Genomic DNA, 12807 nt, shown 5'->3' with positions numbered 1-12807 from the left:
TATTTCCATTTAAACATGTTATAAACAAAAAGATAATAGGCAATTAGGATGAACCAGCATAAATGATCACCAGGAAAAAAACAGTTGTTAACCCGCAGTAAAACGCAAAGCAGCTTTCTTTTACTGCGTTGTATAACGAAATCGTAATGCAGCATAGAATCGTTTGCCAGCATAACTAATTGAAACGTCCATTACCCACATATAAATAAAAATACGTTTTAAGACACTGAAACGTAGCCGGATTTGCAAGAGCATGTCTGTAACTAATTGAGGCACCATTTGACGTTCATAAGGTAAAACAACATATTGCGTTAGTCTAACGCAGTGGTTCCTAACCGGGGAGGGTTTCCTCCCAAGAGGGGAATTTTAAAACGTGAGGGAAGAATTTACTTAATTTCCATGTGGTTTGTAAATAGACACTTCAGCTTCAGGAGCACAACCTGTGAAGTTAATCAAAAAACAAATTTAAATAATCCTTTCAGCATGGTTTAACATCTGCTATGTAGTATGTTAGGGAAGAATGAAAGTGATTTGAATCGTTAAAGGAGAAATTTTTCGAAAGGAGTTGGGAAACACTGGTTTAACATTAGCTGAATGAATTCGAGTATAAAAGAATCAGTGTGAGGTATTGTGTTATATGGCAGTAGTTTGTCAAAAACTGTGTTTGATACACTGTTTTAGTAAAGACGTTAGGACCAGGGGTACGTTTATTGGTGAAAGATTGGTTAGTATTGATTGTTGTTTTGTTTCGTTTTCTGTGATGTTAGAAGTTGAAAAATCGTCAATTAGATTTTAGATTTTGTAGTTTGTAGTATTGATATCGGCTTCCAAATTTGTTTAGTATTTCACTTCATAATTTATCGCCGGTCTTGTGTGGGCCAATATTAATTCCTCCACCGCTGTGCCGGTGTTTCTTGCAATCTGATACAATCCCCTTGAGTTAACGAGGCTCCGCATATGTTGTGTACTGGTGACGAAAACGCAGTTGGCACGTGGCGTATAAGTTAAATCACTGTAGCTATCTAATAGTGCTGTAACTTGCAAGTTTTTGTAGCTGTATTTGAATACTAGGTCCTTTTCTTTACATGTAGATAATTTTGTCTTTCGCATACTAAAGTGCATGTTAAGTTGTACAGCCTATCTAACAGCACGTTTGGCTTGCTAAGCACCATTCGTAGCAAAGCTTACTAATTTTGTGTTTCAGGAACTATAGAGGGCTTATTAAGTTATCCAACTTTTCAAGGTTTCGTTCAGCAAACTGTTTCCTCGTCTGACGAGTTTTATATTGATGGAATGAAACCTCAAAGTTAATCGGATTGTGAAACCGGGGCACGTTGTGAGAAACAACGAGAAAATGTGAGATTTTTGCGGAACAGCTTCGTATCCGCGAGGAATGAACGGACACGAAAAACGATCCGCGTTCTACCGAACCCATCGCGAGTGGCAAACCGACTCGAGTCAGCCTTCCACCAACTCGGTGACGTCATCGATGACGTCATGTGAGACATCCAACGATAGATTGTCGGGTGCTACGTCATTCGGAGCCGGGGAAAAATTTCTTTGCCCAAAAGCGATTAGCGAATGCCCGGAAATCGGTGAGTCGTCGTCAATATCGTCTAGTGCTGTCAGCAGCGATAAATTATCGTACTCGCACGATAACGGGCCCACAACCGATGCATCGACCCCTGATGGACACGCGGCCCAGCTTTTGCCATTAGCGAGACGTTCGGAAAAGATCGGAGAACTTCGGAAGAGTTCGGACGAAGAAGACGCGGCCGACTCAGCGGTGCTACTGAGGCGTAAGGTCAGTAAGTTTATAAAGGGAGATTTGACAAACCAATCATGAAATCGGTACAAACTGCTAAAGGCGTAAGTAATCAAACTGGCTTGCTTTAGACTAATGGCGTTAACTTTGCCATTATTAGCTGTTAGGCTCAATTTAAACATAATACATTCAGGACTACAGCCTAACTTAGCCAGTGTTTTCCAAGCTTGTAAAAGTTTGGAAATAATGTATTTACGTTCCCTGTTAATGATTTATGTTTCTAAGTCACAAGTTTGGAAACGTTTGTTCCAGGGCTAATATCAGATAGCGATCTTGGAAAGAACAAAAGCATTTAGTGTCTTATTTGAATAGAATCTGAAGATGCTTGCATGAGCGAATTATATTTGTTCTTTACTAAAGATAACTGACTTAACCCTTCAAACAAACGTTTCCAAATATGTGATCATATAATATGTAAGATTGGAATCGTCACAACAATGGTAACAGAATAGCAAATGATTTCCAGAATCAACATTCTAGGATTTATGATTAACGTTTAAAAGTTTTTTTTTAACATTGATCGTTTAAAGCAGAATACCCACTCGTCCCACACACTTGTTAAAAACATTTTTCCTTCGCAGAAAATCAGTCAACGACGTCCGCCACTTCATAAACGTCGGTACTGTGTGACGCAACAATCGAACAACCTTAAATCGCCCTCCTACCCCTCATCTATGACGTCAGAGTACAGAACATCCAGCGCCGAAACACTGTCAGAATGTGGAGTGGTGGGAAAACCCCAATTACGGTAAGGTTTGTTGCGCGGAAATTTTATTGTTTTTTGGCTTTAGTGCAGCTTTTTGCTGAATTGTTAAATACGTCGATATTTTCTATGTGATAAAAACTCTGGTTTTAGCGGCAATTTTTGACAAATAGCGTTTTAGTTATAGTTCGAAGTTATGCTTGAACTTCACTTTAGTTGATGCAATCAACCAAGCAACGCTTTGGTAAAACGCTGATATGTAATTCACACAAAACGATGAACACTTGTCACATTTTTTGTAGAAAGATCCTCCTTAGACCACCAAAGAACAATCAGCGAAAAACAATTCCAAAAAACATCGAACCTCCTCGTAAAGTGAATTGGAACAAACTGAAGCGAGGCAAACACGGTAGGGGTCCCCGCGATTCACCCTCACCCTACTTTCCGACCCCGATCCCGGATCAGCACCGGCTCCTCATCAACGTCTCCGGACGCAAATTCGAGGTGGACTCCCGCGTCCTGGAGCAACATCCGGAAACGTTGTTAGGCAACCGCGAGAGGAGAATGCAGTTTTACGATCGAAGACGCGATGAGCTCTTCCTGGATCGGCACCGGGGCACGTTTGACGCGATCTTGGACTTCTATGAAAAGGATAACGTCCTCCGTCGTCCGGATGAAGTCCCGCTTGAGATCTTCCTGGAGGAGCTGAAGTTTTACTCGTTCGACTACGACTCTTTGGAGGACTACCTGCGATCCGAAGATCTTCTCTACAAGGAGAAGATTAAGGATCTTCCCAAGGGGAAAACGAGACGTTTGATCTGGCAGTTGTTTGAGGACAGCGACAGCTCGTGGTACGCTAAAGCGGTTGTCATCATCTCAGCGCTCGTCATAACTCTCTCCGTCGTTGTCTTTTGTCTCGAGACGCTGCCCGAGTTCGAATCGCTGAGTCACAATGTAACCGAGTCGGTACATCCGGGATTGTTCGCCTGCAATCTGCTTCTCAACAAAATTTCCAATCCCACGTCAGCGAGCATGCACATGAACGGTGACGTCAGAAACTATCACAGTGCCGGGGATGTCCCTATTTTGCAACTGTATAATTTCACGGAAGTTTTCGACAGTTTGATTGAACTCACATCAGCTTGTCAATCCAATGCAGAGCTTGATCTCTTGTACCGCTACATGGCCGCGCGATGCTGGCTTCAGCTTTATGACGTAAGCAAAGGCGTCGAAGCAATGTTAAAAAACTGCACCGTCACGCCGATGACGTCACCATCAGTTTCCGCTGACTCAACAAAACACAAATTACGTCATAGTCAAATGGCGACTGTCGCGGCGAGCACAAACCAACCGGAAGCGAAACGGAAAAGAACGCGAATTACGTCATCGAATGATGATAGTGACGTCATAGAGGTATCACGCGCGCAGGTGTTTCAAGTTCTTCACCAGTTGTGTCCGGTTTTGGATACCGTGTCACAGCGGTCCCAGTACGGGTGGTTTGTTTTGGAGGCGAAGATGGGGAGTCCGGCCGGTGTTCTGTTTCTCATTGAAACCGGATGCATTGTGTGGTTTCTCATAGAACTTGTCGCTCGGTTCACTTGCTGCCCGGACAAGAAAAAATTCTTTAAGGTAAAACCCTCTACTCTGGCAGGTAATTTATTTCCTTATTGATTAAGATGAACATAAACTCATAACTGGGATCAGCCTTGAAGTGTCTATGCAGATCAGCTATCACGGCAGACTTATATGCTTGGTGATTCGGTATAACGCCTTCAATTGGCCTTGCGTACTGTAATACTTTCCTGATTGAGTAAAGTAGAAGGGCTTCTATGTATAGGAGCTTAAATATGTCGAGGGCATCGTCTTTCTTCAGTTTTAGGTTATTGACAAACGAAGCAATAACGCAGATTTTCGCACGAAAGTTTTCTGCTATCTCATATTTGTTTTTTTCAACGTAGAATTTTCTCAACTTGATTGACATAGTCGCCATTTTGCCTTACTTCATCACTCTTATCGTGACAACGATTGAGACGCGAACGCAGCTGAGACCGCAAACTGCTACAATATTAAGGTAGGCTTGACGTCTGCAGAAAAAAAAAACAGGAATTGCGATTGCTGACTACAGTGACAACCTATATAATGTACAATGTAGGGATTTTTTTGCTGCAGCACAAGTTTGTTGACTTGAACTTGTATCAAAAAAGTGACTCATGCGGCGTAAATCAATGCATTATGATGGGATGTTGTGATCGGGCCAGGTTCGAACTTGAGTGTAATAAATCAAGCTTGAATCGACCCTGTTTCCAAAGTCGGCCTCATTTGCATAATAATTTCATTAACTTTTAGGCCTTATTCGGGCCTTGTTGAAATAGGGTTCAGGGTTTTATTTGTGATTTTAACATGAAGAGTATTATTTCTGGTGTCCATGTCGTCCAAGATGGAAAGTGACAATGTAGCAATTCATTCAGTTGAATTCGATTGGTCTATTCTAGTTTGCACTCGGCTACATTTTTGCTGTAATACTATCGTGTAAAAGTTCACTTTCGTGCCTAATTGTGTCGTTTCGATTTCTTTCACCAAGCGAAATAAACTCCAATCAACTCAAAGGCATATTTCAGGCCCTTGTTTTTACAAAAATAAAGTTAGAGCTGGTGCGTTAGGATTTAGGCCGGTTTGGGCCAAAATTTCGGACCTCATTACAACCCAGACACTGCTAAGGTTTTTTCCATTGTTTTTCAGGACGATTCGCTTGATCCGGATGCTACGAATCCTGAAATTATCTAGATACTCGAGAGGATTCCGAATCCTTGGCTTGACCTTACTCCGGAGTTCAAGGGTTCTCTCTCTTCTTGTTTGTTTTCAGGTGAACGAGAAATTAACTTGCAGATATCTCATGTCAAAAATATTAAATTGTTTTTAACATTCGCCCGAGCAGCAAAACACAATGTTTGTTTTCGTTCTCAAACAAAACACAGGGAGCTGTAAAAGCATATGCGACACAAATGTGCCCTCATGAAATTTGTGTTTAAAAAATTCTCGCAAACAACATGAGGACTAGAGTGCACATCCATGCCTAGTATCAATTGTTCTGTATTAATGTTTAATGGTGAAAATTACGGCCCAAATAGATGTAAAAAGACATGCTTTATATTTCGCACGTTTCGGCAAATACTGATGCCACCATCAGTGATATGAAGGCTACATCAGTTACACCCGTTTATATCCACCTGGGTCATGTGAAGTAATGATAAACCAGCATTAATGTTAATTGTGATTTTTGTTTATACGCTAATAACAGAGTTAAAGATAATAATTAGTGATGCTCCGAAGTTTCGGTTGGCCGAAACATTTCGGCCGAATACGCCGTTTTCGATGTTTCGGTTTCGGCCCGAACTTTTTTTGAAAAACTTTTTGATTGCATGGAATTAATGCCTAAACTATAATTTTATCCAGTACGAAACGTCATAAATTAACTAATTGTCGTGTTTATAAAATACGAGCCACATTGTCTACAAAATATTGCAAGTTTAGTAGAGCTTCCGCATTGTGAAGTGATTTTGGTTTGTCAAAATTAAGTTCACTCGCATCAACAACACAAGGTTCAGTTGGAAACATTCATATAAACGGGTTTTTAGGTTCGGCCTGATTCGGCCGAAATTATTCGGCCTCGTGGCCGAATATTCGGTTTCGGCCCGAACCTGTTTAGGCGGGTTCGGTGCATCACTAATAAGAATCAAAAATCACAAACAATTTAAAACGTAATTAACTCCACGATCAGCGATTTGTTGTCCGCGCATCCGGATTAACCACTAAATAAAGCTGATCAGTTGATCGATAGATTTGCTTCGTTCCGATACAACCCTTTGAACAGAGCGGCTCACAAAGGCTGTGCAATTAGATTTCTCGTTGGTCCAATACAAAATTGCTGCATCAAATATTAATCCGACTCAGCCAATGTTCGGAGGCAACATTACCTGGAAATATTCTCGCGCAAATGAATTATTCACCTTGGCAATTTGCAAGCCACTTATTGGCGGCGCAAAACTTTTACAGTGTTGTATTCCTGCGTATTTTCACAGACGTCAACCTTTCCAATATTTGGGGACTAGATCCTCCGATGAGCTCAGCGCAATTTCCCGGCGTGAATAATTTATCCGCTAATTGCGCTCCGCTTAACCGTTGCTAAATACAAATTGTTTGTTTTTCGAAATATAAGCTTTCCTTTTTGACGCTATTGCTTCCTTTATGACGTCACACGTCTCGCTTATGACGTAATATGTTGCTTAGATGGTGCTTGCAGTTTTGTTTTCGAGTATCGCGTATTTCGCCGAGTACGGAGCGCCGGGTACGCAGTTCCGAAGTATTCCGGAATCGTTCTGGTGGGCGCTTATCACCATGACTACGGTGGGGTGAGTATGTTCGATGAGTTTCAGCTTACAAAGTTATTAAGTACAAGAAATATATAATATTTCCATATTTAAGTTATTGTACAGCAAAATAAGGGGAACACTTAAAGAATTAAAACCAAAATTTTATGAGTGATTTATGAGTGACTGTTAGTTGATGCACTCGTCCTACACTGTGTTGTGCAAAATATGGATTATTGTTAAGATCATGATTTCAGTTTTCGTTTTGTGATTAATCACCTTAAACTGTCTTACTAAATTTTTTTACTTCCGGGCGCAAGCTTAAAGCGCACATATGCCATAGAATATGATAAAATAAGATTTATTCAGCTCAACGAAGAACCAAATCGCCATAAAGTTGTTTAAAACGTATTTATGTTTTTAAACACGTCTTATACAACTTTGTTTGGCAATTTTATTCTATAGCCAACGTCCGTTGCCAAGTGTAATATACTCATGTAGGCTTTCAAACTTTACATCGCAGCAGCAGGGGAATGTTAACGTATATCGACCCTCATACGACCGGTAACAAAAAAACCTGATGACAGATTGACATTTGGTAGCGGGCCGACACTGAGACGCTTTGACAGGTTTCGCTGCGCAAAACAAAACTAAAAGCAAAATCCGTGATTATCCCCACACATGCCGGCTATTCGCACAGAGGTGTTAGCTGAACAGAGAGACATGCGCGGCGGCAATTAACGATAAATTATTAATCACCGGCTGCATGTGCCCGTTGCCAACTTTTGAGATGGGCTCGATAACGTATTTTCCCCCATCCCGTATCTCATAACGCTCCAACGATTCGTGACATTAAACTTTCGTGATAAAGAAAAAGTTATTATTGCTTCGCTTCCCTGAAGGGCTGTGTTGTTTTCTTACTTTGTTTATTTTGTTTGTTTTCACTAACTTTAAAAGAATTCCTTTCAATACAACTTAACGTCATAGTAACTGCTTACATGATTGCAGCAGTAGAAAAATGCCGCCACAAGTATTTGTAAAGACTAAAAACGTAAATTACAGAAAAACATTGTTACATCGAACTAATTTTGTTTGTGTTGTTAGATTTTAGTTTTACTTAGTTTTTTGTGCTGTTCATACTTTTGTGTTTAGGCCTTTTTTCTGTACTAGTGTAATCTTTAAGTTTGAATGAATTACACTTTATTTGGACCTGATTTAACATTCGGCCTGATTTGTGACACAATTTTCCTATATTTTTGGGCCTTATGTCAGGCTTTGTTTAAAAAATCGGATTCGGGTAGGCAATAATTTCAGGGCGACTATTGTATACAAACGGTTTATTTGATGGAAATTAGTTAAATATAAGCAAGTTTGCCAATAAGTCTCTTACATATGCCAAATCCGGTGTTATGTGCTATTAAGCACATTTTACTTGCAAGCCTTTTACATTCACTTTCAATATTTGCATACTGTTAGCCTGGCAAAATTAAAAAAGTCCCGAAAAAGCTTTTAGAGCGACTCACAGTGAATGCTGACCTTTTCAGGTATGGTGACATTGCTCCCATTACCTTATGGGGGAAGATCACCGGTGCTTGTTGTGCAGTTCTGGGAATTCTCTGCATTTCGTTTCCAGTTCCAGTCATCGTCTCAAACTTCAGTTATCTGTACAATCAGGATAAGTAAGTTTAATGAAGTTATCATAAAATATTGACCTTTAATGTCGTACTGTGAAAATTTTGATCTTATAAAACATGTTGCAAAACGAAAGAAACTCATCCCATAATGCAGTAGTTCTCAAACTGTGCGTCGCGACGCCCTGGTGCGTCGTTTCAATTTTGCAAGGGCGTCGCAGAATAGTTCCGTGGCGTGGCTTTTTGTTGTTCTATCAGTAAACACAACTTTAATAATAAGTTTCCTTATTAACTTTTATTTGCTGGTGCGTCGCAAGTCCAGAAAACTTTTCCAGAGGCGTCGCAACAAAAAAAAGTTTGAGAACCACTTCCATAATCGTAATCCCATTTTATGAATAATCCTGTATAGTTTAACCACAAGTTAATTTTTCACACTTTCTATTTACAAACGGTATCCTTTCTGTGTAAACCTGTTGCGTAGCGCCCCCAATGGTCAACATTTGCGCCTAATGGTGTTGTGTAGCTATCAAAGTAACTATCACAAAAAATAATTTTCTCATCCTACAACTAAAACATTTCAAACAACATCAACGAAATAAAGCATGGCTTTTGCCTTTTCTTTGTTGTTACGCTATTTACGTGTATAAACGAGGGGTTTGATCTATGTTTTACATAACCTTGTAGCAGTTTTGGTTTAAGTAAAGTTATTCTTTTACGCCGTTTTTGTGCGGTTGAACCAACTTTCTGTTTTCACACTAATTAAATTACTCAGCATCTTAATAAGAATCACATTTCGAGCTTCTGAATAACTTTACTTTTAGAGACACAAGGAAGTTGAGACCACAAGATCTGATGTGGAAGACAGAAGAAGAAAATGAGCGGGATGTTTCCGAGGAGTCTGAAGACAGGTTTGAGGAAAATCGACTTTTGGTAAGAAAAACTGCGAAAGGAAATTCACGCAAACACGTTTTACTTCTGGCTGTAAAATAATAATAATTATGTAATCGGTGCAAAATGCGTCCGGCTAGTGGACGTAAGCGATATGGCTTCTATGTTGGCAGTAAACTTGGTCGAATGGTCTGGCGCGCCTGACCCATATACATAGATATATAAAAAAAACTGATCGAGATTCGTCCCCGGGCGCGTCCTGGGTTCGAACCTAGTGTAAAAAAAATGTTTAAAAAAATGTTTGAGTTGCACAAAATAAAATAAAAGTAATACTAGAATATTATCCTATTCATTAATTATACTCGAAAACCACGCCTTTTGTTTTTGCAACAAAGTAGGAGATAGACGATGGCACGGCAGCGAGTAAAATTAAAGGAACATATGTTTTTACATTGTATGGAGTAACACGAAAAAAGTCATTGCTTTACTTTCTTTTGTTAGGATCAATGATAAGCATTACTTCACAATTGCATATCGTTTCAAAAAAAAGATTTTTTAAATTGTTACAAAATTTAAACAAAACAATCTGTTATGTTCCACAGGACGATCCTCCCACCATTGTTGTGGAACAATCAAACTCGAACAAAGATAGATTCGACGGATTTCGAAACTTCGCCGCCTCGTCGCTCTGTTACCATGGTAACAATCACTCGGTGCGATTCAGGTGGGAAAATAATGAATTGTTCACAAAACTGTCTGGGAACGTTGTATTTCAGATATTGGTCCTGTGCCCTATCTGCGTTCGCAACTACGTGAACTAATAACTTAGTAAACTGAAGCTTTCAGTGCACCTAAATCAATCTGTGTTTTTCGTGTTGCAATGTATTGTAAATAATATCGATTTCGCCGATATAATGGCATCCTCAGTTCTAAGCAAGAAATAAAATAAAACGTGAACTAATAGTACGAATTTGACCCTTTTCTCGCTTACTGTAATTGGAATTTAAATGAGTCAATTGTTTAGTTTAACTGTTCGAAAGTATGCGTAAAAAGCAAAAGCAACGACTGAATAGAAAACTATTTAAAACCAAGCACCAGAACACCAAATAGAGACATTAATTCGACATGAAAGTTCGATGTCACACTATCAACCAATGCGTTCAGCAATGCACCTTTGTTCTGTTCTGAATCAGTCAAAAAGGCAAAAGCTGAACGAATAATACCAAAAAACAAGAATAAAACGCATTTGCTTGTAAATGCAGCTCTTAAATGACCTGTTTGACCTTGACACTTTCGCAGGAGCAGTACGAACGACTTCATCAGACCAAATCAGAACAATACAATGCAACATGATGCTAATGCGGATGAGAGCAAAGAATCGACCCGGAAAAGAAAAAAAATCCGACACACAGTTGTGTAACCGCATTGGTCGGATGCGGCAATCCTTGCCTAATGACGTAATCGTGACGTCGTCGCCAGCGCTACGTGACGTCATAGCCAACATATGCGTGTTAAAATGGAAGCAGCAAAAGTTTTGCTTTCGTAATGTCTTGGAAACTTCGACAATTTAGAAGACGCTAAAGCAATTTGGCGGAAGCTTCGATTTGATTGGTGACTTTCAATTCAAAATGATCCACATCAAATAAACGAAACAAGCATAAAAGCAGCCTGAAGTGACAACTCCAAAACTTGAAAGACCAGATTCAAAAGCAAAATTCAATTCAACAGTTCAGTTCATGATAGTTTTTTTTTGGATTTAGGCGAAGATCGGTTTTATCCGATGTCGATTAGTTAAAGCCTTACCACATTACAAATCATTTGTACCTAAAGTTTTGCCTAGATAAGGCCAAACTCAGGATTAACCGAGGTTTACTGCATTACAAACGTGACAGAGGGGGAAATGTCAACTATAAAGAGCTGTGCGGTTTCGCTGAGTTCCACGAAGCTTAAGAAAGCGACTACTGGCGCCTTAACCTCGCAAGTTGAACTTTGACTTGCTCACACAGGTGTAGCTGATATGACGATACTAATTAGCAGCCAGTGTCTAGAGGTTCGCCTGGAGACGAGCCGCAATTGTGCGTGTAATATGTAGAGTAGCCTCAGGCAACCTGTGATGCCACGAAGTATAGAAAACCCTTCACTGAGATGGGAAAGTTTATGATGAACGCACCAAATCAGTGCAGTTTGGCAAATGAAACTATTGAAGAAATGATTATTTTTTTGTAATATATTATGTTATGTGATACAAAAAGCAGCTAGTCAGCAGAACAAAGTTAATGAAACAAAAGAGACAGATCATAGATTGACAAACATATAACGTTTCAACTTTAAACCAATATATTGAAAGAAAAGTTGCAAATGGAAACAATAATGAGATGAGGCGTTTGAGGGTAAAAGCGAGTTTGTCCTAATTTGTGACTGCCGGTGGCAAATACAAAGAGCTTTTCAACTTAATTAATGTTACACGCTATTTGTAAATGTGAATATTCAACTGATTACATGTTTGATAGCAATTGTCGTCTGAATTCGCTTGAAGCATAAGATGAATAAGAATTATGAAAGATAAATTACACCGAAAATCTTCAACATAATTGCAAGTTTCGGAAAAGTTTTTCTAGAACAAAAACCAAACGTACGTCGATGAACTTTAAACAAAGTGTAGCGTGTATACAGAAACGTGGCCGTGTTTGTCAGTCGCCTGAAGCTAGCAGAGCGGGAGTAAAGCAAACAAACTTGTCTTAAGTAGTTCTCAGACAAGAACAGAAACCACTGCTGCTGACGTAAACCTGTGACATATTTTGCCATCAGCTTATTCAGAAAACCTCACATATGAAATGTCAAGTTAAAACTTAAAACGTAAAAAAAGGTTAAACAGCTTTAAAACGACTTTTAATGATGACGTTGAATTGAACACTTTCGTTTACCTCTATGTAAAGTTCATTCAGTAGCCACACTGGCAAGAAAATCGTTACTTTGTCAGGTTTGTCGCAAAGTAAGCTATGCATCAAGTCATCAAAATGGCGACGATTGAATTTTAAAATCATATGGTTTTTATCAATAGACGGCTGGAGGCAATTTTAATGAAACAATACGTTTGCACATCAGGTCAGAAAAAAATAATTACAATGAAATAAAAAGTTCAAAGTCCTTGCACAAAAAAATGTTAATTTGATTCTTAAAAAAATTGGAACTATGTTACTTTCTCTATGCATAAAAAGAGCTTTCATAAACAGTTGATTGATTACATGCCTTAGTTTTTATGACTTACTTTTAGCAAAGAAAAACACTAGAAAGCCGAAGGCTGAAGAAAGCTTTTAAAAGCAAGGTAAACAGTTGCAGCTTAACAACTAAGGATAAGCTTCGATATATGAATGGTTTGTAAACTCGCGTATT

General features: G+C 39.2%; 1 protein-coding gene across 1 annotated transcript; it reads left to right on the top strand.

Moving 5' to 3' along the window:
- The first annotated feature begins 852 nt into the window (after positions 1 to 852).
- On the top strand, positions 853 to 12754 carry LOC145239610 (uncharacterized). Its single transcript, XM_080102979.1, has 11 exons — positions 853 to 1804; positions 2407 to 2573; positions 2831 to 4157; positions 4487 to 4599; positions 5268 to 5391; positions 6816 to 6937; positions 8440 to 8574; positions 9348 to 9456; positions 10017 to 10138; positions 10714 to 12519; positions 12689 to 12754. The coding sequence occupies exons 1-10, from the start codon at positions 1394 to 1396 to the stop codon at positions 10832 to 10834; spliced, it is 2751 nt and encodes a 916-aa protein (XP_079959105.1). The 5' UTR covers positions 853 to 1393; the 3' UTR covers positions 10835 to 12519; positions 12689 to 12754.
- Positions 12755 to 12807: the final 53 nt, after the last annotated feature.

This window comes from Phallusia mammillata, chromosome 1 (assembly GCF_965637545.1).
Source record: "Phallusia mammillata chromosome 1, kaPhaMamm4.hap1.1, whole genome shotgun sequence".
Classification (NCBI taxonomy): Eukaryota; Metazoa; Chordata; class Ascidiacea; order Phlebobranchia; family Ascidiidae; genus Phallusia; species Phallusia mammillata.
The sequence above is the reverse complement of the archived record's forward strand: the minus strand, read 5'-3'. Positions and strand labels throughout refer to the sequence as shown.

Bases quoted from the DNA above. Each gene is read 5' to 3' on its own strand.
- LOC145239610 (XM_080102979.1), top strand. From the start codon at position 1,394: ATGAACGGACACGAAAAACGATCCGCGTTCTACCGAACCCATCGCGAG. The intron at 2,574-2,830 runs GTAAGGTTTGTT...CATTTTTTGTAG, and splicing joins GTGGGAAAACCCCAATTACG to AAAGATCCTCCTTAGACCAC. The intron at 8,575-9,347 runs GTAAGTTTAATG...CTTTACTTTTAG, and splicing joins TATCTGTACAATCAGGATAA to AGACACAAGGAAGTTGAGAC.